The sequence below is a fragment of the Brachyhypopomus gauderio genome, chromosome 12, assembly GCF_052324685.1.
Source record: "Brachyhypopomus gauderio isolate BG-103 chromosome 12, BGAUD_0.2, whole genome shotgun sequence".
NCBI classification, from domain to species: domain Eukaryota; kingdom Metazoa; phylum Chordata; class Actinopteri; order Gymnotiformes; family Hypopomidae; genus Brachyhypopomus; species Brachyhypopomus gauderio.
The window spans coordinates 8,093,137-8,118,180 of record NC_135222.1 but is presented as its reverse complement, the minus strand read 5'-3'; the positions used below and the strand labels follow the sequence as shown (position 1 = coordinate 8,118,180).

General features: G+C 44.6%; 2 protein-coding genes across 2 annotated transcripts; one reads left to right on the top strand and one right to left on the bottom strand.

The window, feature by feature from the left end:
• The first annotated feature begins 24 nt into the window (after positions 1-24).
• Positions 25-17,978, top strand: nid1a (nidogen 1a). The gene is made up of 20 exons (XM_077024819.1): positions 25-377; positions 4,855-5,157; positions 5,353-5,585; positions 5,679-6,064; positions 6,196-6,333; positions 6,515-6,766; positions 7,370-7,570; positions 7,762-7,992; positions 8,968-9,105; positions 9,690-9,818; positions 9,949-10,092; positions 11,135-11,260; positions 12,628-12,843; positions 13,090-13,262; positions 14,290-14,416; positions 14,959-15,130; positions 15,367-15,524; positions 15,729-15,852; positions 16,522-16,634; positions 16,850-17,978. Exons 1-20 carry the CDS (start codon positions 174-176, stop codon positions 16,975-16,977), a joined length of 3,696 nt encoding a protein of 1,231 aa, XP_076880934.1. The 5' UTR covers positions 25-173; the 3' UTR covers positions 16,978-17,978.
• On the bottom strand, positions 17,940-25,028 carry tbce (tubulin folding cofactor E). Its single transcript, XM_077024821.1, has 17 exons — positions 24,895-25,028; positions 24,486-24,626; positions 24,315-24,399; positions 23,381-23,557; positions 23,079-23,164; positions 22,876-22,975; positions 22,522-22,624; positions 22,218-22,294; positions 21,990-22,082; positions 21,688-21,752; positions 21,163-21,227; positions 20,528-20,680; positions 20,015-20,168; positions 19,806-19,874; positions 19,628-19,687; positions 19,429-19,520; positions 17,940-19,231 (listed from the first exon to the last, which is right to left on the bottom strand). Exons 2-17 carry the CDS (start codon positions 24,613-24,615, stop codon positions 19,136-19,138), a joined length of 1,605 nt encoding a protein of 534 aa, XP_076880936.1. The 5' UTR covers positions 24,616-24,626; positions 24,895-25,028; the 3' UTR covers positions 17,940-19,135.
• Positions 25,029-25,044: the final 16 nt, after the last annotated feature.

The window sequence follows — 25,044 nt, the reverse complement described above, 5'->3', positions numbered from 1 at the left end:
AAAGAATCCGGTGTTGCCCTCCACCCCTCTCGACTTCGCCCTCCCCCATCGAATGAACTTCTTTTGGAAGGCTCCTGCGCTCCAGTTATTCTGGACGTAAAGTTTCATTGTGTAGGAGTAAAGCCCAGAGTGAATTTGGAAAATTGGACACACATGTATAACACGTTTTAGCGATGGGCTCTTTTTTACGTTCTTGCGTTCTTTGGATACACCTTCTTGTTTTAGTAGTGTCGGTGAGGGGCTTGAGTCGCAGCGACCTCTTCGACTATGGAGTTGAATTCGGTGATCAATTTCTTGAGCCTGGGACGGACGTATCTCAGCAAATTATCTTAGAACAGTCTTTGTATTTTTTCGACGGCACATTTGAAGAAATTTACGTAAGTATTATTGTTCGTTTTTATTTACAAAATCCATTTGACCACGTACTTCACTTCATACTCATTTAAAAGTGTTGTTTAATGAAAAAGTGTTGTTTAATGAAATAAATTAGTTACTGCAATGTGATGCAATAAATGAGTTATTGGAAGTCTTTAAAATATCAGACCCCTTTCAGGCGGTTCTCCGAATAGCGGCGTAGCGCGTAGGCCTGATTATCTCATGAACTGGGCTGGTCTTATAGCATCAGTTATTCCAGGTGTTCTATTAACACTGGCGAAACGACTTGTTAAACTCTATGAAACCCAAATATATCTGCCATCAGCTTGCATAGCAATGCACAAGAATCCACTGCAGTCAATTACTTTCACATGTGCATTGATCAAAGGCAGAAAATGTGATTTGTGAGTGAACCGAGAGCTAATGCTGGTTCGTGAGATCTCCAGATGTTTGTGGATCAGGTATCACCCACTACTTGCACCGTGAGGCCTCTGATCTCTCGAGTCTGCAGAATGAACCTACACACCAATGAGTTTATGGGGGAAGTTTGCCCAATTGCAAAATCATGATAATGTGTTGAATGAAGACTGTTGCGTTATAATAGAATGCTGGCCAATTCATTATCTGACCGATGGAATTCGTACAGCCCCTCTCTACATATCGCTCCTTGACTGTGTCTGTCCCTCTTCCTGTTTGTATTGCATTTAAAAAATCCTAGGAAAAGGAAAACAGTCGTGAAGGGAAGACCTAAATATTTATTCTGTGTCACTGGTCTCCATAGACCATAGATGGAGTGGTTAGTCACTGGAGTGGTTTCAGCACAGCTGAGGCTGTCTGTCTTAGACCCTGAGCTTCGTGGGAGAATACTCTCTGCCCTGCCTTTCTGCTTTCCTGTGTTCCCTGCATATGCGGCACATTTAGAACCCCACCACTACACTGCAACCAATCTGCAAATGCACTTTTCTGCTGACCTGTTGCTTTAGTACCAACACTAATCGTCATCACATCGGCACCATTCAGTCTGTGATTGGCCTTTTCACACTGTTGACTGATTCCAGTGCAAATACACAAACACCCCCACCCCTCAGGCCCTGATGCAACATCTTCATTAACGTCCTTGTTCTCATGTGACCCTTCCTTTGTTTGGGAGAGATAGGCTTCTGCCTGTGTTGAGATCCCATCTGGATCCATTGTTTGGCACAGGGTGGCGAGCTTAATCATGCAAATCAGATAAACTCGAATGGGTTTTTTGACGGACTCGACTACTCTGTGAGACTCACATTCAGTAATGGTTCAGGGCTAATCATGACTAAGTGAGTTTACAGATCCTGTGTATAAATAGATCCTAAACTGGCTCAAAAGAACAAAGTCTATCCGTTTCTCAGGGGGGTGGGGGGGGGGGTCATTTCCAATGCCTTACTTGTTCAGCATCATGTGTAGGTGGAGTATGTTATTTGGGTTACAGGCAGTACATGCTGACGTAAGTCATAATGTGTGTGCGGAGTGGGTCCTGTGATTCAGGGGGTGGGGGTGTGGACCCTGTGTGTTCACTGTATGCTCCCCCTCCCCCCGCACAGTGTTTACAACACCATCTCTGAACTCCATCTCCCATACAGCCCGCATGTGAACTATTCACAGGCCACGTTCAAACGAGTGCTCACGTATGGCCATTTATTTTGACTTGCTGCCTCACAGGCCTTTGACTGATCTTGGCGATCCTAGTGTGGTCTGTTTGGTCGTACACAGCATCAAACATAGTCTGGGACCAGTTAGGGTTTTCATCAGATTTGATACCCCGTGTGTTTACATGTGCATGGGGAAGCATGCTACACTGGCTGGGGGAAGCTACGTGGACGTAGAACAAAGACAGCTTTTAGATGAGCCCTGCTGGTTCTCAAGTGCCTTTGTTGTGTGTAGACAGACGACCCTGTGTCGTTTTGTGCCATTCTTTGGCACTGAATGCATGGTTGAACTTTTGTCTGAGGTTAAGGGTTTCTTGTATACATCAAAGCCAATAATTAGTGGCTTTGCTTTCTGTTCGTCTCTCTAAGGTGATGGGTAGCTCTCCATCCATACTTCATCCGGTTCCTTGAGGGCCAATCATTTTCCATTGGTGAACCAAGCCACTTGAAGTTTTCTCCAACCAATTCAACTGAAAACACATGTTAAAATTTCATGTCTAGGAGGTTTAGTCCATGATACTTGTGTGGGTTGCATGTACAGCACAGAGTAGTTGTTGTACTGGATGACATGTAAAATATTGTGTTTTTGCAGAATTCGAAATTAGTTTGGATTGATAGTTTGTGTTGTGTTGAGATGGATAGTGGTTAATGACCATCAGTGGAAAAATGTCCCTATTGTCTGTCTCTCAGCTATCTCAGGGTCAGGGTTTTCTTGTTTCAGGGTAGAGTTTGTAGCCTACACACCCCTCCATCAGGGTTTTGGTACGTCCTGCCCTCCCCCACATTCATGCAGGTTCACCGCCCCACCCTGGCCCCCAGAGAGCTTACCGATAGTAGCTGGGGTTTGATTAGGGGGGTTCATTTGTGAATTCCTTGTGTGTGACCCATTGGCAGGGTCAGGGTCAGTAACAATCTATGTTTCTTCCCTCCTGTTATTTGGAGCTGTTATGTAACAATGAATAATACCAAGATAAAGGCTTATGTTATAATCTCTGTGTATTCAGAGTAGTGTATAAAATGTTTACTCACATACAGTTCTATGGATTGAATGCCATCTAAGGAACATGTGCCAGTCCTGAACTAGTAAGTTTGTCTCACAAAGCAGACACTTCCACCTCTTTTTCCTGTCTTTTGACACGTCCAATGCTGGTCTGTCCTCCTCCACAATGCATGCGTGTTATATGGAGTTGGTGTTATTTAAGACATGATCCAGATTCCTCACATATCTTCACAGCTTGCACATTTAACACCCGGCGAGGACGAACACGGTCAAGGTGTGTCGCGTTAGTTCCACTGCCTAAAGCAACTTGAGGATTTCCTTCTCTCCTCCATCTGCCCTATGCCATTTATTCATGCCATTTGCCTCACTAAGGCTGCACAAAGTACAGCTCCCCCTGTCACACTGCCACTGAAAAACTCCCAATGTGTGGGTAGCTGTTCTCCACAGCTGCTTTTGTCATTCACACACTTCCGTTTGTAGACAAGGGTTCTCGCAGGCAGGAGCCAGCAGACCCCTGTCACACCAGCAGAGCCGATTAGGGCTAAAGTCCCTCAGGCTATAATCAGGATCACTTCACACACCTTCTACTTTACTGTGTTTGGAGTATTTTACTTTACTGTGTTCAGAGCCTTTTACTTTACAGTGTACAGAGCCTTTAACTTTTTTGTGTTCAGTCTTTTACTTTTCTATATTTAGTCTTTAACTTACCTGTATTCATAGCCTTTTGTTTTACTGTGTTCAGTCTTTTAATTTACTGTGTTCTGAGACTTTTATTTAGCTTTCTATTTTTGGAAGTATTTGGTGTGGAGACTGATTGCTGAATTTCTTTCATGCACGTTGGCTTAATGTTAATAATGATGTCTAATGGTGCTTGCAAAATCGGTGAGCTTGTTTATTTACTCGACTAGTGCCAAGAGCCAAGAGAATGCTCATTATTGCTGGGGTGGTGTGAAACTTTCTTCATTGTTTGATGGTCAAGGACTAAGGATGATATTATATTATGTACTATCGTTAGATTCTCTCTTGCATTTTCTAAAAGCATGCCATGTAATACCCTGTCGGCAAGTGGCACTTGTCATATCACCAGTGATGGCCACTTGAGTGAGCGATTCGAGTCCAAGTCATGCTTAAGTCATGTGATTTTTTTTTTGTATTTTGTTTTAAAACTTGTTTTAAAGTTAAATGTCATTCTAAAACGGGAGCTTACCTTTTTTACGGTATTGGCGATAAGAGACACAGAAAACACCCAGTACGTGGGCATGGCCAATAATGGAGGACGGCGGACAATAGGAGCTACCAACATAATATATAAAATTGTTATTTTCCATCTTCTAAGTCCCTAAGCTTGGTATTGACTGTTGACTTGGCTTGGGCTCTAGTCAAAACACTCATGACTTGGACTTGTATTTTGCGACTTTTGAACATCTGTGTATGTCACTGATATGCAGACCCTTATGTAAACACAGGAAGTGTTAAAAACGTCCATAACCCTGATCTCCAAATTGCCACATTCACAGTTAAAAAGCACGGAAACACAGGTGAGAACTGGCAACCCTTTGAAATGGTAGTACTCAGCAGGAAACCTATTTACACTATTCACATCATCTCACCACAGACGGCCATGTGATGACACTTGGAAGCTCGAGGATCTTTAGGAGATGTAGCTCTTAACTGATCCTTCTGGGCAACCTTTCCAGAATGTAGTTCTGTGACACAGAGAGTCGCTCCTTGTATTCAGTCTGCCCACTGCTCCTGGAAGAAAGACTCATGCTTCCTAGCACTGTGTTTGCTCTGCAGGTCAATACCAATGGCTTTGTGTCTGTGGCTCAACCCCTGGAGGAGTCAGAGTATTTGGGGAATATGCCTGCCAGCTTCGGCGTCATAGCAGCTTTCCTTGGGGACCTGGACACCAGCGATGGGATAGGGAAGGTCTCTTTCAGGCAGGACACCAATCCGGACGTGTTGCAGAAGATCACCGAGCAGATTGGGCAGGCTTTTCCAAACGAGGATGAGGTGGAGCCCACACACGCTGTCATCGTGACATGGGATAATATGGCTACCCACGGGGCTCCAGAACGAGGAGATGGAAGTGTCAAACAGGCAAGTTTCTCTGTATGTAATAAGAAAAGTGTAAGGTCCATTTTTTGGCGAAAGAACACACCAGCGTACCTGGATTTGATCGACAACAGACACATTGTCTGCGAATCTATTTCGCATTCAAAAATATACCTTTTGCTTGTGTCAGTTAGGTTCTTGTTGTACAGGATATAATGAAATCCTTATGGCCTCTTGCAGAGAAACACTTTCCAGCTTGTCTTAACATCCATGGCGAAGACCAGCTATGCCATCCTGCTCTACCCAAAAGATGATATTCAGTTCTTCTCCACACCCATAAATGGTGTGAGTGAGCCTGTTGAGGCTGGCTTTAGCAAGGGTGCGATTAAGGGCTGGTTCACTTGGAGTAGCACCCAGGGACCTTACCATCGCATTACCTCTGATGACGAGGAGTCAGTCAAAGACCTCACAGAGTAAGTGTTCACATGCTTCATTCATGCATCCTATGCAATTTTGATTGTCTGGTAATTTGAAGGTTTTATGGTAACACTGAACTGTCCCCTCAGACTCACTAATTCAGGCAAGAGTGGTTTATGGGTGTACGAGATTGGCACTCCTGCTCCCAATAGTGCCATCGTACCTGGCAGGGTCACCGCAACAGAACGGGGCATCACGGACCCTTATGTCTCTGAGGTTCCAGAGTCCAAAATCTCTGAAAGTGACCCAACCGAAGATTATCCACCTTACGATCAAGAAACCCCCCTTCCAGAAGCACCCTCTCCAGACACTCCCTCTTTAGATTGGCAACCGGCACCTGTACACCACCCCAGGCCAGAGATGCAAGCCCAAGACACCAATCCCCGAGGAAGCCGCCCGCATCCCCCCCACTCACAGCCAGTCTACCCCCAGGTGGTCATTGTGGATGAGCCAGAAGAAGACCTAAATGTGAATGGTGAGAAGCAGCATAAGCTGGTTATATTGCTGTATGTTAACATACTCTGTGCTTTTACTATGCAACTCTGGTGCATTTACTCTGCTGGCATTCATGTTTTTTGGTCATCTTTGTTATCCTCGTTTTTGCAGTGTTTTCCTACTATGAGACGTGTTCCAACAACAGACAAAAGTGCTCTCATTTTGCGGACTGCAGAGATTATGCCAGTGGCTACTGCTGCCATTGTAAACCTGGCTTTTATGGCAACGGGAAGGACTGTGTTGCTGAGGGTAGGCTCATCTCAACACTGCATTTATCTTCCAAAAATGTCCATAGACTTCCACAGACGTCCATAGCGTTTATCTATAGACTTCCATAGATTTGGTCCATTCTTTCCATTACAATGTCCTTTGGTGGGCTGGGATCATGCTGTGTTTTATGGAGAGATTACCTGTTTTTCCGATCACGCAGGCAAGCCCCAGAGGATGAACGGGAAAGTCAGTGGTCAAATCTACGTTGGCAACATGACGTCTCCGGTGGAGTTCGCCAATAATGACTTGCACTCGTACGTGGTAGCCAATGACGGCCGGGCATATGTGGCCATCAGCACCATCCCCAGCAACATTGGACCCTCCCTCCAACCCCTGGCATCCCTAGGCGGGGTGATCGGCTGGGCCTTTGCCCTAGAGCAGCCGGGATATGAAAATGGCTTCAGTATCATCGGTAAGAGGAGAATGTAGACTATATATATCAGCCTGTACAGATCCATATATCAGCCTGTACAGATCCATATATTAGTCTGTACAGATCCATATATTAGTATGTACAGATCCATATATCAGTCTGTGCAGTTTTATACTTCAGTCTAACAGTTCGATACATCATTCTGTGCAGTTCTAAATGTCACTGTTTGGAAAAAAAAGTGCTGTTCACAATGTGAAAATGATTGCACTCATTGTTTGTATAGATTCAAATGGCATCATAACCATAGCACACGTCATATAAGAAAAATCTGAAAACCAAAATCTAACACCCATCCTGTCCATTTTAAACTTTGTCATTAACAGTGGACAGAAAAGACCAAGTATTTCTGCACTGAAGTCTTCTTATTTCTCAATGCTGTATGGCTCACATGAATGATGTCTGTGAGTTCATTGTAGTCTCCTCTACTCTGTGCACAAAGCTCCCCTTTCAAATGTTGTTCTAGCACATTACTTCCTGCTGACTCATCATTCCCCAGAACTAGGGCTCCTTTGAAGTGGAAGCACATGCTTAGCATCGTGCTTTAAATTCTAACGTTCCGGGTCTGCACGCCTCTCTCCGCAGGAGGGGTGTTCACCCGGCAAGCTGAAGTCACCTTCCAGCCAGGCGGCGAGAAGCTGACCATCAGCCAGGAGTTCAAAGGGATCGATGAGCATGATCACCTGGTGGTCACGACTCGACTGGAGGGGAGGATCCCACACGTGCCATCCGGTGCCACAGTCCAGATTGAGCCCTACTCTGAGATCTACCAGTACTCCCACAATCGTGAGTGTGCTGGTCTGAGGGCCTGCCAGACCCCTCTCACCGCAGTGGTGGTAACACAAAACATACCGCCTGAATGTTTTTCTCATGGGCAAGCTGTAAGTAAAACATCTGTTTCCTTCTCTCTCTCTCTCTCTCTCTCTCTCTCTCTCTCTCTCTCTCTCTCTCTCTCTCTCTCTCTCTCTCTCTTTTAGTGATCACGTCTTCCTCCACCCGGGAATACACGGTCAGTCTTGTCGACGGGTCCGTGCACACCCGCTCCTACTTGTGGAGGCAGAGCATCAGCTTCCAGGGATGTCCCCATGACGACACGGGGCTCTCGGTTCCATCCAGCCAGCAGCTCAGCGTGGACCAAGTCTTCGTCATGTACGATGACACCAACCAGCTCATCCGCTACGCCATGAGCAACAAGATCGGCTCCATCAGTAAGCGTCCGCCTGGCCTCATCCTGAAAGTCTGAGTAGCTGGCGTTGGTCTGCGCTCTCGCAGTGACGTACTGAATTATGAGCCGTGGGTCTGAGTTTTGAGTTTCATACAGCTTGTACCATATATTGGTATCTCCATCTAATTAGCCAGGAACATTGTTTAGATGCCTGTACATCAGGGCTTGGACAACGTTGTACAGGCATACCTGTGTATCTAGGATTAGGCCTAGGTCTGCGCTCACAAATAAAGGATTCCTTTATTGTGAATGAATGTGATGTTCTGCAGGCAGCCTCAGGAAAACCTTTTCTCACGGAGCCTGCAAAAATGAACATCTGGCTTCCATTTACTTCACCCCAAATGTGCATGTGTGCACATGCACGCAAGTCTGTGTCCATGCATGCATGCCTGTTTGTATACGCCTCTTTTTTTTTGCGATGCAACACACACGTGTATGGGGGTATCTGCGTGTTTGGGTCAGAGTTGCGGTTGAGGGAGGGCGGTCAGGAGGCCAAGGGGTTAGCAGACCTAACTCAGCTAGGGTTTAAAGCCACAGAGGGCCATGGGGCGCTTCCCAAATGGAGGCCTGGAGGGGTCGAGACTTCAAACAGGCACCGCAGCAAGCAGCTGGCCTGTAGCCGGCCGGCATGTCTGCTTCCAGCACCAGGGAGGCAGGTCACATGATAGCGCTTGTTCAGCGGGACCGGCTCGTTTCGTTTCAGGTGCGATCAGATTTCAGCCACCTATGACGCACAAAAGTGAGAAGCACTTTAATTTAATGTTCATTTAGGTTAATATTGAATTGTCTGAAAGAAAATAAATATACAATAATATCATCAGGATCTATATGACCTCAGGGACAGGAAGTGGACTGGAAATGGTACTGAAGATCCACTGCATTGCAGCTTTAGGATCTCCTGTTATCCCGTTAATTTCCTTTGCAGACGGGCTTGAAATGATTACGGATGTTATTTCAGGTGGGACACCCCAGCAGAACCCTTGTTTCACTGGGAGACACGGATGCGACACCAATGCAGCTTGCCGACCGGGCCAGGGAAACCAGTTCACATGCCAGTGTGCCGCAGGATTCACGGGGGACGGGCGCACGTGCCATGGTGAGCTCCACCCCCCTCCTCCCTGCAGGTCACGCACATCTCACGTGTATGCCATCACAGTTTTGGTAACAGTATTTTTTTAAATATGTTTTTTGTATGTTTTCAATAACTGGTACCATATTCTGGATGAAATATGGGTTATGTTATTCTCTGCAGATGAACTATAAGACATTTCAATGTACAGTACAATGCACATTGATGAATTTGGGGCTTGCAAGAAAATGCTAATGTACAAAGTTCCACTTTAAGGACATTACTGGCTCTGCATATACTATATTGGACATCACATTAGGGGAAGCTTTTTTTTTTAAACACAGCTTAAAAGAGATTTTATATAACATAGCAAGTTTTTGTTTAATCTCTCATGTGTGTATCCCTACGAAGGTTCAGGTACACATTAAAACATTTAAGCAGTGTTTGACGAACGCAGTATTCCAAGACATGAATGTGAGCGTTCATTCAAATATTTGAAATTCTGTGGAAATTAATGAGAAAGTTTATCATGGTTAAAGTGTTAGCTGGGAGAATGTAGCATGTGTATGCCTATTTTTCATTTAAAATAATTGCTGTTGTCTGTCTCTTAGATGTTGATGAATGTAGAGAATCCCCCGGGATCTGTGGGGCTCACACTATCTGTAACAACCAGCCTGGCACCTTCCGATGTGAATGTTTGGAGGGCTACCAGTTTGCCAGCGATGGTCATACTTGTGTCCGTAAGTTCTATGAATTATATTATTCATAAGAATATGAAAGAATCTATTTTTTTTTCCATGCATCTGAAAACCAATAGACCGAATGTGGAGTAGCTGTTTTTGATCAGTGCTGTATCCTCCTTGCTTGTAGAAGTGGATCATCCCATAGATCACTGTCAGAGGGGGACGCACAACTGTGATGGCGCGGAGAGGGCGCGCTGCACCTACACAGGAGGCTCGTCCTACATCTGCTCCTGTCTGCCGGGCTTCTCAGGAGACGGCCGGGCATGCCAGGGTACTGTGTCCTAACCGCACCTGGGTTCCTCATACAGGAAATCTGTGTCTGTGGGAGACTGTGAATTTCAGCAACCAGCTGTAGAACAGATAGGAAGGGTTCTTTCTTGGTCTCCACACTTCAGTCAGATGTGTGATTGAAAACAGAAAAAGACACAAAACATAGACCTGAAAAAAAGCAGGGCAACCCGACAAAAATCAGTGTGGTTTCAAACATTGATGAATTGGACATGCAACTCTCCCTCGAAACGGGTGTGAACTGGACAAATAAAACTACAGCCCAGACCGGCATAAGTGCTGTTAACTAGTTTGTATTATTATCAGAGTAAAGTAATAAAGCAATGCTTTTCAGTCAGCTGTAGTGACCCCGCCCCCCACCAGCCCACACCCCCCGCCCCCGTGCTCCGGCCTCCCGCTGAACTCTGGCCAGATAAGGCCGGTAACACAGCGTCCCGAGGCACGCGGGGGTTTGCGTGGGTAATATACTCCTCCTTTCTGCAGCGGGGGCCCGTGGGAGAGGAAGCATTCCGAACACGACAGGAAACACTCAGACCCCAACACTCCACAGCTGTGCGCTTGTGTGTTGTTTTTTTTTTTGGTAACGGCTGCTTCTGGACTGGGCCCAATGTGAGTTTAGACTCTGCAATCATGACCGTGTTGTGAAGAAGATTTTGTGCCTTCGTGTCATGGGACGGGATCCAGGGAAATAAGAAAACATCATATGCGAAGAATTCCAGGGGTGTGATTTGCTTTTACTACTTTCATTTTAATTCTTTCCCATACAGATTAAGATATTAAACGTTTTATTATTTATTATTTTTTATTGTTTGTTTTTCTGAGAATTACAAGGCAGTTTGTTACGATGAAGTAAAACATTTTTGTTGCAGTCACACTTATACACAGTATCTGTACAAATCAGTTTGATATTGCTTTTGGTTATATAAATTTTTTCCATCTATTTTAGAAACATTTAGAAATGATTTTAGAATCTTTGCAGTTTTCACAGTTTTTCTCTTCTCTCTGTCTTCATGTGTCCTTTACAGACATCGATGAGTGCCAGTCGGCTCATTGTCATAGAGACGCCATCTGCTACAACACACAGGGCTCCTTCTCCTGCCAGTGCCGTGCTGGCTTCCATGGCGATGGCTTCAGATGCACACCTGAATCTGGTGGGTACCGAATCTCCCCAAGTTTCGTCTGTCGTATGTATGTGACAGTAAGAGAGAGCAGAGATGTTCTTGATTCAGAGCTTTGACTCCATTCATAGTGTTGATCCGTGTTACTCAAAACCCACAAAAGATCAAGTCTGGAACAATTCATCCAAAGTTACAATCAAATCCTAAACAAAGATAACTCGGTACTAAACACAAGTAAATCACTATTTTCTCTCACCACTACATCATGTCAGCTGTCAACAGGTTTAGGTATTTAAGTTCTTGTGTAGCGGTTTGTCTGGAGATTGCACCCCCCTCCCGCACTGCGATCATTCTCTGTGTGGACAGGGAGACAGGGAGTAGGACTGGGCCCAGCTCCAGCACTGCTTAGGTCATGCAGCTGAACGTCCACTATGCTGTGTCCCCCCCAGCTGAATGTCCACTACGCTGTGTCCCCCCATCAGCTGAACGTCCACTACGCTGTGTCTCCCCCCACCCCCAGCTAAACATCCACTAGGCGGTGCCCCCCCCCTCCTGTCTCTCACCAAGTGCAGCACTTTTTCCAACTGCTTCCCTTCAGCATACAACACATGACGAACTACTAAAGAACCGAACAGGAAGTGCCTTTCCCACCAGTCATGGATGTGACTAGGGTTAAAAATAAATATGGTTTTGCTCTTTGTACAACAAACATATCTTTGTGCTTCTGTCATGTAACTACTCTACACATTAGTCTTTCATATGCTGTAAAACGTAGTGCGCCTGTTACCTTGTTTAACTTGGGGTATATTATGACCTTCGTGTCATGGCAATATCATAACTTTGTGGAGTGGTAAAGAAGCTGGAATATTGGCTCTTGGGGATTAATGAGCTTGTGTTTTCTCCACTAGCAACTGGGGAGACAAAAGACATCGTTTTCACATTTTGAGTATTTCACATATATCTTTATTACGGAACAATTTTCTATTATAGTCCATCCTTATCCATACTATTATAATCCAGTCCGTAATAATTTACTATAATAATCCCATCCATAATAATTAACTATTATAATCCATCCATATCCATATTATAATCCCATCCATAATAATTTACTATTATAATCCATCCATATCCATACTATTATAATCCATCCATAATAATTTACTATTATAATTCATCGTCATTTTACATCCTTGTTCCTCTTTTCCACATATTGCTCAACGTTAATGATTGCGGCTGTGGTTTTGGCTGTAGGTAGTTGAGACTGTCACGTTGGAAACAGTGTCACAGCGTCTGGGGTGGCGTTACTTCCAGCATCTTCATGTGTGTGTGTGTGTGTGTGTGTGTGTGTGTGTGTGTGTGTGTGTGTGTGTGTGTGTGTGTGTGTGTGCGTGCTTCAGAGCATGAGAAAACCAGATGTGAGCGACACAGAGAGGAAGCGTTGGCCTTCGGCTCCCGCCCACGTCCCGTGGGGAGTCCGTACGTGCCCACGTGTGACGGCTACGGAGCTTATGAGCCCATGCAGTGTCATGCCAGCACAGGGCAGTGCTGGTGCGTGGACTCCCACGGCCAGGAAATCCCCGGCAGCAGAACTGGGCCCGGCAGCAGACCCATGTGTAAGTGCAGGCTCAAAACACACCTGCTAGATACGAAGACTTGCAGTGGTTCTCTGGTGTAATAATGTCCCACTGTAAGGATAACAAGACCAATGAATCTGGTTCAGGCAACAGAGTAGTTGGAGATTTGCATGCAACTTTGACAAAGCCTGGTTTCCAAAACGAGAGCAGTAGCAAAGAAAACGATGTCAGTCTGGGTGTGTAAGATGGTCATAATACATTCGGACCTTTGCTGCGCGTCTCTAGGTTTTGAACAGCCGGTGGATCCTCCCATTGTTGGCCCCACCCCCAGTCCTGAAGTCAGCCCACTGGCTCCTGGCACTAATATCCTGTTTGCCCAGAGTGGCAAAATCGACCACATTCCATTGGACGGCAACAGCATGAGGAAAGCGGAGGCTAAGACTATGCTACATCTTCCAGTGAGTTAGCCACAGGACCCAAGAGTTCAACGGCTATGCGGCGCAACCTTCCATTCTTTTAAATTCAACCTTCCATTCATGTTGGGCCGCCTTCTCTGGTAGTGTACACTAACACGCATGTTTCTTAGGCGCACTCGTTCTGTAGGTCATACTGCTCTGAAGCCAACCGATTGGATCCAGAGTCTGGAGTGGGCATGGCATCTACCAGGCGTCACTTGGTTTTGATCAAAGGGTGTTTTTTTTTGGCCAGATGTTTTTAATATACATCTGTACTGCAGATGCAAATGCTATTTATCCAAATGAATACTACTTATTGTTATGGATGCCTTAGGAAATAGTGTATATGCATTTATATATACATACAAAATATTCAGGCATCATTTGCACTATTTTTTTAAACATATGATTCATTATGGGGGGCACAAGAGGTCAGTCAGTCAGCCAATCAGTCCATCAATCGGGTAAAGACTACCTGCAATTACTACATATGACCACAACAAACTACATGCAATTAGAGTACATACAATTCACAGGAAGTATCTTAATAAACTAACAAATCGGTGTGGGAAAAGTGGACACGTTTTGAATCTGGTAGACCTTAATGCACTCTGAATACTGAATACATCTTTCTGTTCAGTAGTGCACTTCCTGTTCAGGTTATTAAGCATTTTGCCTGGCGCCAGTAAAGAAGAGCAGTAGTGACAGGAAGTGTGAGGTCAGCCTTCAGACCTTCTTGCTAAAGTCCTGCTGTCCCGCAGACAAAGAGTTTCCTTCCTTCTTACTCCGTGACTGTGGAACACCCACTCCGGAATGAGCCCTTTCAGACACGTGGCTCTTCAGATAGACGTTTGACGTTAGCTTAGCATTTCCTGCGGCTGCCTCACAACAGCCAGTGAGCCACACTGCTGTGGGCTGTGCTGGTTCTTGTGGCTATACAACAGTTACAGTGCTTATAGACTTATAAAAAATAATATTTACCCTGTTTCCCATGGGATGTTCCAAATGTGGTTGAATCTGCCATCTGCAGGATAGGGTGGTGATTGCTGTGGCCTACGACTGTGTGGAGAAGATGGTGTACTGGACTGACATCACACAGCCCTCCATCGGCAGGGCCAGTATGCAGGGAGGCCTGCCCACACCCATCATCACTTCAGGTGCCCACACATCAGTAGCTGTTTGGCTGAAATGCATCTGATCTCGGATCAGTTCTTACATGTTTTCCTCAAACGGCCCTGTTAATAGCAGCATTGATGTCGTAGAGGACAGTCATATGCAAATTAGCTTGTTAACAAATCACTTTTTTCCCTGACCAGTCTCCACACCATTCTAGATGACCATTCTGTATTTGGGTTAAAGATTCAGGCTTTTGCTTTATTCAACAATGTTTCATCATAATATTAATTTTCATCATAATAATGCAGGTCAGTCTTTAACCATGTCATCCAGGATTTACCAATGTGTTTTAACATATTGCAAGGTACATCACAATTCCAGTACGTATTGATACAATTGCAATATGTTTTCTGATTCATGTTTGGTGAACAGAAGATGAGCTATACCAAGTGTTTTAGGGAAAAGGGTGAACTGTTAAAAAAATAAAAATAAAACATTTGAAATACAAATCAGGAAATTTTATTTCTGCTATTGACAATCACGTGTTTCTATTTCCATGTTCTTCTGTCTATCATGCTAACAGATATTAAAAGTCCGGAAGGAATTGCAATCGACCACATGTCCCGAAACATGTACTGGACAGACTCCATTTTGGACCGTATCGAAGTGTCCACACTGGATGGACGTCATCGCCGTGTGCTCTTTGATACAGACCTCACAAACCCACGAGCCATCATTGCTGATCCTGCCAACGGGTATACAGGGGGATCCCAACACTTTTCACTGGCATTTATCTCTGTGCCAAAGAATCCCATATATGGGACTTTTTTCAACTGACAGCCATTAAGAAATATACTGAAAGATACTTATGATGATTTTTTTTTAATCTGTTAAATTATTTTGTAAAAAGTGCTAGTAACCAAAGCACTCCAGGTTTCAAGATTATTGTAATGGATATTGTAAAACAAATATCTCCTTTGCATTTGTATAGACGTCTTTATTGGACAGACTGGAACAGAGACAGCCCTAAGATTGAGATGTCCAACATGGATGGCACAGACAGGAACATACTCGTGAGGGAGGAACTACAACTTCCCAATGGATTGGCCTTTGACCCCTATTCCAGACTGCTGTGCTGGGCAGATGCAGGTTCTGGTGCCTATTCCATCTGTTGAGGCTGTCGTGATCGGTGTAGTCCATCCCAAAACTGCACTGTAGTTTTTACATTTTACTTTTGGGATAGAATGAATTATCTACATTAACATATGTATTCATATTATTATCTCAACCTTAAAGTGCTACATCAAATAAAATCATTACAATGTATAATACTGCTTTTGAACACTGCTATAGGCACACGCAAGGTGGAGTGTATCGATCCATACACTCACCTGAGGAGGAAGGTGCTTGATGGAATCCATTACCCCTTTGCCATCGTCTCCTATGGACGAAACCTGTACTACACCGACTGGAGAAGGTATGGAGGCAGAGAGCAAATAAAACTACTGCAAAATGTCTGTTAGGTACTAGATACAATACAGCTTTATTAAAAATGCAGCATATTGAAGAACAGTGAGATGCATTTCAGTAGTATTCTGACTTCCGTTTGTCCACACTGCAACGTGCCGAATCACTTTAACCAAAACATCAGCGTCTCCCAAGGGTACAGGGTGTTTCCCTGACAGAGGCGGAGCTAGCTTCTATGTATTCCTGGATTTTCGCCTTTTTTCAAAGTAAACTGGACCACCAATTCACACTGAAGTCATTATTTGCTACAGGATTTCATCCTGCTTTGGTATCTTGACTATACAGCTGTAGAAACAGATCTTTCAGCTTGGGGAATCATAGGTGTGCAGAGATTGTTGCAGGAGGTATTCATGGACGTTGGTATCAGAGCAAAGCTAGGAGGTTTTCATGGATGTTGGTATCAGACAGGCAGAGCCAGGAGGTTTTCATGGACGTTGGCAACTCAGAACACATTGGGAAAACTCACTTTATTTATTGAATGATTTAGGAGTGAATTTTAGTGAAATTTAGGAGTTAAGATTATTATGTACATCAACCAAGTTGGAAAGTTGAGCCATATGGTCATGGCTGTAAAGAGACTGCATCACCAAACGTCCCTATGTGCACTGCCCGTTGCTAGGGAAGCTGTGGTCGCTGTGGACCGCGTGGCAGGGAGGGAGGTGGAAGAGTTCCTGCCTCAGAAGCGATCACGCACATATGGCATCACCACCACCTACCCACAATGCCCTCAAGGTTTGGCATTTTAACTTTTATGTCATTTACTTATAAAATTTCACATTTTCTACAAAGTACCACAATCAAGAAGTGTATTTTAAGCATCTCCCTCATTTTGTATCATGGCGAATATTTGTCTTTGGTATAAGGGGCCATATTCTACGTTACCGTTTTAACTCGTAGTCAACGCACACGTGATTTGTTAATTTCCGCACTTTTTCCGTCGTGCGCAGGGGAGAATTACTGCGCGAGAGGGAACGGGGGCTGTTCCCACCTGTGTCTGCCACGCCCTGGGGGCTTTACCTGCCGATGCCCCGATGCCAGGGATGGCTCATGCGTAGAGAGCGACCGCAGCTTCTGAGCACACCTGACCGAGGCGGCCGGAGGAGTGACGTCTTAAAGGGGTGAAAGGGTTGCCTGGGCCTCAAGATGGCCGCCGCTCAATTCAAGTCGGGGGACACAAACGCAACTTTATATGATGAATTTCAGATGAACCACTGAACGCCCACCCACGTCACAAGTTCTGGGATCCTGCAAATGTGATGCTAATGAGGGAGGTCAGGGGAGGTGAAGTCAGCCGCTAGTCTGTACTGGTATGAGTCGTGTGTAAAATGCAAGAGAAGGTGGTCTCAGAGTGAAGCAGTCCCAAGGCGAAGAAGAAACCTCTGTGTGTTGACTGCAGTGTGTGTGTGTGTGTGTGTGTGTCTGTAGGGAGGGGGGGGGGGGGTGGTGAGATGGTAAAAGGGAGTCATTTTAACTATATGTACTACAATTGAACACTGATTTTAAAAAATGTCCAGTAATCCATTTCCATACCAAAATTAAACTTAAAGGATATGTTAAGGTGGCATATTATTTTGTGTAATTCACATGGAGATGAACAGGAACTAATTAGTGAAGGTTGAATTCCCAGAGTTGTGTATGTGAGAGTTAACCGGAGTGTGGCAGTGCTATGGTAGTTACAGGCAGGATATTATTATTACATTAAATCTTTACATAACTAAATATATTTACAATTATTTTTCAATGTAGTTCTTAAATTTCTTTTTGTTTTGTAAATAAACAGCTAAAATACAGACACTATTTGGAATGTTTCAGGTAAAACCCAAGTTTACAAAAGTTGACACCCAAAGGTCCAGCTGGACCGCCCCTTCCTGCTCTAGCCCCGCCCCCTGGGCTGAGCCAGTGTTGGTCCGGCTCCTCCCACAACCTCATCCCCCATCAGGGGCTCCAGACTCAGAATATTTGCTCCAGATAAGGTTTCCATGCATACACTGTGTACACAGCTGGGGAGAGGAGGTGGTAAACACAAGAACATTTAGATTCTGTACAGATGTTTAATAAAAAAAACCTTTTTAAAGAGACCAGAGTACATTGTTTTTAATTTTTTTTTTTTTCATGGATTCTTAGCAGCTGTTTGGATTATGAGAAGTTGGGCGTCGGTCGGACCATTCGCGGCAGGGTGTGTAATGTCCTTGGGGGGAGGAGGGGCTGGTCAGCTGGGCTGGTGAATGGTGAAGCTCTCCCTCCCTTATCTGCACAGGCTGGTGTTTCACAGCTGCTCAACCTTCACTGCTATTACATTCTGGAGGAACAACTCCAGGAGAATTATGGTGGCTCGCTGTGTCTGGGCTAACGCAACACAACATGGAGGGACTCGACGTACTATATCCCATAACAAACCTTCTCTAGAGGATTTAGGAGAGAAGAGTTCATACCGTCCTTCCTCCACGTTTGTCCAACAGGTGGCCAGCAAGACAGCAGAAAATTTTAAGATGCAGTTCTCTTTTTTCAAATGTGTGTTTATATATTCAGTTTCTAACTACCCATGTGCTCCTTAATGATTGGTTTCAGTTAAAGCACGGCTGGTGTTTGACAGCTCAACTAAACATATTAATGTGACCACCAGTTCAGGAAGTGTGAGAATGCCTATTCCCATTCACTACAAGCAAGATTAGTACTTTTGGTCAAACTGCTTCTTTATTACATCACCTGTACAGCGCCATCTAGTGTTGACCCATGGCAAGTACATTCAGAGGTATTAAGATGTCGTGCTGTGTTCATACTGCTCCAACACACAATATTGAAAGACTATAATGACTACAACTACAATGTAGGAGGGGTTTGATTAGCATTAAGATAATGAATTAGCATTAAGCCGCTCCAACATTATAGTGGCCTTTCAGCGCACGAAACATTGCTCTTGTGTTGCGTGCCGTGAGTTTTGCAGTCAAATCTTGAAAACACTGTGCAACAGCATCTAAAAGCAAAAACCAGCTCCAATCCAGTCACCTTTGAATGATAAGCAGGGAACCCGTCTCACTGACAAACGTAAGGCTAACTCCTTAAACGGCACAGGCTCGTCAGCGCTAGCAAGCATGAGATCCAACAAGGATAAAAGATATGGAGGCCAATAAGGCCTGTGCTTGTGTTGATCACCGTCAGCATTCGCAGGATCACTCCACAGCGATCTGCTCACGCGGCGTCCCTCCGGTACCCACAGGGCCACTCCCTCCCAGTCAGGACCAGCGCACCAGAATCCTGTCTCCGTCTTCTACAGAGTAGAACTGCAGGGGCTTTAGGTCATTGCTGATCTCGATCTCTCTGCCCTCCATCTGCCAAACAAGTGACAGAAAGACTGAAGCCAACTGGAACGAGCACCTACAAGTGCCGTATCTTGTTTTTTGAACACTTTTTTAATGCTGATATGAAAACAATACCTCAAAATGCCACATATCTATGGAGAGAAGTGGGAATGATTACACTCAACACCCGTACCTCAAAATGTCAACACGGTCAGGGTCCGTTTTACCTTGGAGCTGGTATAGGTGAGGTGGATCTCGGCTCCGGGAAGCTTCAGGAGCCTGTACAGCAGTCCCTTCACCTTCTGAACGATCATGGAGCCTGCAAGGTAGAGGGTGTCAGCCGTGAATCCTGAAGAGGACCTGGAACCTGGGAAGATGCTTCCACCACACACGTAGCAATGAAGAAGTGGAGGTGGTCGTACTTACCGGGTAGCTTCTTCTGAATGGGCTTCCTGTTGGCGTCCTCGGGACACTCAAACGTGATTGCTGAGGCAGGAGAGAGGTTAGGGAGAGGCTCAGAAGCATTTTCTGAAGTAAAGCTTTTCAAAGATAGAGGCGAGATAAAGAGATACAGCTGCGTTCAACAGCTGGGGAAGGGACTCACTCAGCAGCTGGTCTTTCAGGGCAAAAGGCTTCTGCTCTTTCAGCTCGTCCTCATCCGGCGCACCATACTCTGATGAAACAACCAATCACAGCGGAGCAAGCAGTCATCAGTCATGACCTTGACATCGTCATCTACACACAGTGCACACATCTGTGCTGATCGTTAGAGACAGAGGCATCTGCAGGGTGGGCGTGGCAGCACTGACTCACTCTGGATGAGGGCAACGTAGCGGGGGTGCTGTGTCAGGAACTCCGCACTGGGACGATTCTGGTCCGGGTCTTTGTGGCCTCCGGCGTTGAGCCACTGCCGGCCAAACTTCTTACAGTAGTCCAGCTCAGCACCTCTGCGCTCCTCCTGCAGGACCTGAGAGAGACCACCTTTGCTTGTGAGCTGTGGTGCTAAACCTTGTACACAACAGTCACAAATCAACCCCTGAGGGTTGTATTAACATTTAAAGAATAAGCTGTCAAATGTATTTAATGGCTATGGAATTAAATACATATTTCAAAAACAACCACCTACAGCACTCTCCACATTCACTGGCACTGTGATCAAAACATTTCGAACAAAATGTCAATTTATTATTTATGGCTTAGAGACTATAATCACTGGCACAACCCACATGTCCACAAAATTGCTTTTGTACCATTATATTTAACAGTGAGTTCACTCAATGCTTTGTTAAAGATTACATTTACACACACACACACACACACACACACCTGACTCCTGTTAAGTGTCTCCAGCTGCCCAATGCGTGCGATGAGGATCTGGCGGGTCGTCTCCTGGTTGGTCTCCAGCTCCATCAGGGGATTCCTCTTACAGGACACCTGCACCAGGCACTGCAGCTTCTCCAACTCATTAATCACGTCCCACTGAGGACGGTGGAGACAGGAGAGATGAAGAGAAGGACAGAGCAAGGGGAACATTTTCAGGTTCAGACTACCAAGAGGACTAAGAAAGAAAACTTAATTTAATCAAACTGTCTTCAAAAATATGCTTGTGTGTGTGTGTTCTCATTGAACCTCCTACATTTTGCTAAGTTAATGCTTTACTGGTCCAGTGAGTTCCTTTTCTGGCAAACCTTTTGCGGAGGGAAGGTACTGCCATTAAACCTTTAAACCTGTTTTACTTATTTTACAAAATAATCATGCATGTGACCACTGAGCCAGTGGGAACCGGAACATTCCAGTTTGTGAAGAGAGGCTCCCTGGTGGACCTTGTAATAAAGGTATTTTGCTGAACTCTTTGACAGGGCTCGAATAGGTTTCATTTGCTCAAGATAATTGCCTTAACAGGCTGTTCTGCTCCAGTGAGCCACATGCTATTTCACAGCTCTGTTTCGAAAGGTTCTTACCTCAGTAATTTTATTGTCATCCAGCAAGAGGATCCTCAGTGCTGGGAACATTGCTGTCTTGGTGCCTACATAATTTTAAAGACGTATTATTGGACATGAACTCAATTTGTAAGAATGCAGCAAAAAAGCCAGGAAGTGCAGGGATAATGTGCTGAAGCCAGTTGAACCCATTTAAAACCATTCATGCATTTAAATAGTGCATAATACACTTTAAATGGTATAGATTACATTAAGCATTATTGTGCATTTAACCAGGAATTTGCTATTAGCTTTATCCAATAAAATGGCTGAACCACCTCCACCCATTAAACCTTTAAAGTCATTTTGCCTACACCTATTTTTTTTTAGGAAAAACCTCTTCAAAATCATATCAGTGTTTTTTTGCTTATCCTCATCATGTTTATACTAAAAGAATGTAGGTATTACTGCGCATCTCCAATTCCCCGAATGTAAACACTGATCAACATGGCCAACACGGTGCTGTGAATTCTGTTGCATCTCTAGAGGTTCTGTGTATTCTGTTACCTGGCAACGCATCACTGAAGTGGATGACAGAAAGTCCTGCACTGGAGAGGTTCAGTGTTTCCAACCTGTGCTTTCACAAAAAGATATATGTATGTATGTATGATTTTATATATAGGCTACAGCAGTGGGGAACCGTCAGGGCCCTCTATGCCCTAAAAATATTCTTTAGGACAATCGACATCTAAAGCGGGCCCAGGTATAATGGTCACGGTTCGCTACTGGGCTACAGTATATGTACAGTATATGTAAACCATTATGCTAGATCAAAGTTTTTAAATAGATTTTGAATATATTGATTTTACCTGGACAGATTTGATATTTCTGGTAAACTCTCCTGGACTAAATTATTGTTGGACAAGTCCAGAACCTTCAAACCCTGCAACACATCTACTGGCCTGGAAAGACACAACAAAAGATTCTTTTAATGGCAGTGTCTGAATCCCTGTACCAGTGATATCAGTCTAACAGGCAGGAAACAATCTGCCATAGGCAAAAATTCATTAATTAAAAAAGTTCCTGCATCAACTCACCTCTCTAATTCTGTGATGTTGTTATCATTTAGAAAAAGCTCTTCTATTTTTGGCCACATGGTGGCGCACTGGAGCACCTGTCAAAGTCAATAGAAAGAGTGAAGCAAAAGAGAGACATCTCGGTCAACATTAAGAGAATAAGACATATCTATTCATGTATTTAAACCCTCTATCCTTAAATGCAACACATAAGTCAGCAGATGGGTCATTTATTTTACGTGTCATGGAGGTATTTTATAGGTGACCGAGCTGAAACAACAATAAATGTATCACACTGAGCGGGTGTGTTTTTGTGGCCCCCTACCTGAGGCCAGGTGACAGCACAGCTGTTGAGAGACAAGACTCTTATTTTGGAGAAGGCATGGCTGAGGCTGGAAGGGTTCAAAGTGATCCTCAGTCGATTATGGCTATGAAGGAAAACGAATAAAGCAATCTGAGAGCCAAGTAGTGTTACAGTGACACCGGAGCCAGCAAGCCTAACCTACACCTGCTGAGAATAGTGCTTCACACAGGACCCCGATATTGGTATTACCACTGAAATGCCTGAATGAAATAAAGATGAATGAGTAAATGGACTGAGGATCAGATAGGTGACGACTGAATGAATAAACTGGATGGGTGGTTGGATGGGTGGGTGGATGAGTGGGTGGATGCTTACTTCAGGAAAAGTATCTGCAGTTCTTCTAGCTGCTCGGTTATGGCTGCCACAGTCTCCCAGGAGCTCAGAAGACTTCCAGAGAGATCCACAGAAATGGCATCTTAGAAACAGTGTTATAGGAGAATTCCACAGCCATACTAACAACCACATATAACTCAATAAAACGCTTTTCTGGAAGATGATCTTTGCCCTGAAAAGGATACTGGGCGTATTTTCCCTGATTTCATTTTCAGGGCCTGGACCAGACACTTCACAGTCTGTGAGAGCTATCTCCGTTAGATTTTCCACTCTGAAATAAAAACACATTGATGAGGATCTGTTTCAAGACGGCAGCATGCATGAATGCAGTCAACACTCAACACACCCTTTGGGTGCTCTTTTTGTTTATACATCTGACCATCAAATGTCAAAGTTTAGTTGCAAGAATCTCACCTACACTCTACAAGATAGTTGTTTATTCGATTTGTATTCTGTGCAATATCCACATATGAGGTCTTGTACTTGCCTCTGTTTTTCCACAATCGACTCAAAGCCAACCATTTTCACAGTCTTGGTGGAGATCATCACCTCGTTTCCAATAGCCTGGTCCAGACCCATCTCATAACGATGTTTCACTGCTGTCAGAAAGTCCATCCCAAAGCTACTTTTTTTAGGTCGAACAAAAGACCCTCCTGTTGGGTGCCTTGTGAGACAGGAATCAACAAACACACACACATACATGACCATACTATGCTAACCTATGACCAGTTTTGTAATCAAATACACATGTTCTCTCTGTCTGACCCAAATTGGTCTCACCCACTTCTGTAACGAGTAATGTCGGGGCAAAATTTACATTTGGTCTGTAATCATATTCATCAGTATTCATGTATGTATTGACCACTATTAGTAATAATTGGAAAGGAAATCACTTTATTAAGGTATATTAAACATATGTCAGGCCTAGGTCACTTTGATCAGTGTATGCTCTGCAGTCCTGTAGTCTCTCTCTCTCTCTCTCTCTCTCCTCTTTCTAGTAGTACTCGTTGTGAGTTGAAGACAGACAGTCCTGAAGGTCTCAGGCCTGTTGATTAGGGCTTCAGATGTCAGAATGTTAGTATATCTGACGTGTCTGATGCCTGGCGAACCGGAAGAACAAGGAGACCTTGGCCCGAGGACCCTGGCAGGGGAGGGGTGATGTCACATGTCACAGAAGTGTATGTAGCAGAATAATATAAAACTGTGGTCTGTGAGGGGGTGGGGGGCAGCTCTCTCTTGCCGACGCTCTTGAGTGTGTGTAACGGAGATCTCTGGATCTATCCACCCTTCTATTTCTCTATCTTTTGTCTTTAATAAACTTTCTATTTTACTTTAATACCATATCCAACTGCTGCTGACTGTTCTTGCTCACCATTACGGTTCAAATTTCCGCGACAGTAGTCACTAACCAGGATCACTACCTGCATGTGAAATATCGAACCCCTTCATGGCGTCCATCGTGTTTGCCTCTGTCTGGGTTGTCCCACTCCACACCAAGCCACAAACCTTAAAAACATGTATTACAACAAACAAAGTGAATAGAAAAAACCACACGCTAATATGATTCGTGCAAAGTGCGACATCGATCACACCTGTTGTTGGGGGAACCGTTCCGACGTATCGCACAGTGGCTCGCTGCCCCTCGCAGGACACCCGCCTTCCCACTGCGTCCTCGGGGACCTCCGGGGACACCTGGCCCCGCTCCTGCTCTATGATCTTCATCTGATACCACACTGCGATTAGACAGGGTGGAGATGAGGATGGGTGGGACTCGTTCGGGAAAGGAAAACACTACATGAATCATATCTAGAATGAACTACAGTAATGGGAACTACTCGGAATGGGGACTCGGAAGACGCCCATGTCAAACATATACTTAACTTAACCGCACACATCTGTCACCTATAACTGCTTTAAAATAGCATGTTCGCCTAAAATAAAGTTCTGTGAACCAAAATCAGATTCACTATTTTGAGGTAATCAGAATGACATAAATCATACCTTCGGCAATTTCCTAATGTTTTAATAAAACTGTTAACCAAGACAGCGTAGCAGGACGCGCAGGCGTTTACCGGGAAACTGGAGCAAACAATCGGAAGCGCTGCACATGATTTGGTCCGTAAAGAAACAACACGATTGTGGAACTAAGGT

Coding starts and splice junctions, on each gene's coding strand:
- nid1a (XM_077024819.1), top strand. CDS start 174: ATGGGCTCTTTTTTACGTTCTTGCGTTCTTTGGATACACCTTCTTGTT. Junction 5,158..5,352: donor GAGATGGAAGTGTCAAACAG/GCAAGTTTCTCT, acceptor GGCCTCTTGCAG/AGAAACACTTTCCAGCTTGT. Junction 7,571..7,761: donor CTACCAGTACTCCCACAATC/GTGAGTGTGCTG, acceptor TCTCTCTTTTAG/TGATCACGTCTTCCTCCACC.
- tbce (XM_077024821.1), bottom strand. CDS start 24,615: ATGAAGATCATAGAGCAGGAGCGGGGCCAGGTGTCCCCGGAGGTCCCC. Junction 22,976..23,078: donor AATCAGGGAAAATACGCCCA/GTATCCTTTTCA, acceptor ACTGTTTCTAAG/ATGCCATTTCTGTGGATCTC. Junction 22,295..22,521: donor GTGCTGTCACCTGGCCTCAG/GTAGGGGGCCAC, acceptor TGACTTTGACAG/GTGCTCCAGTGCGCCACCAT.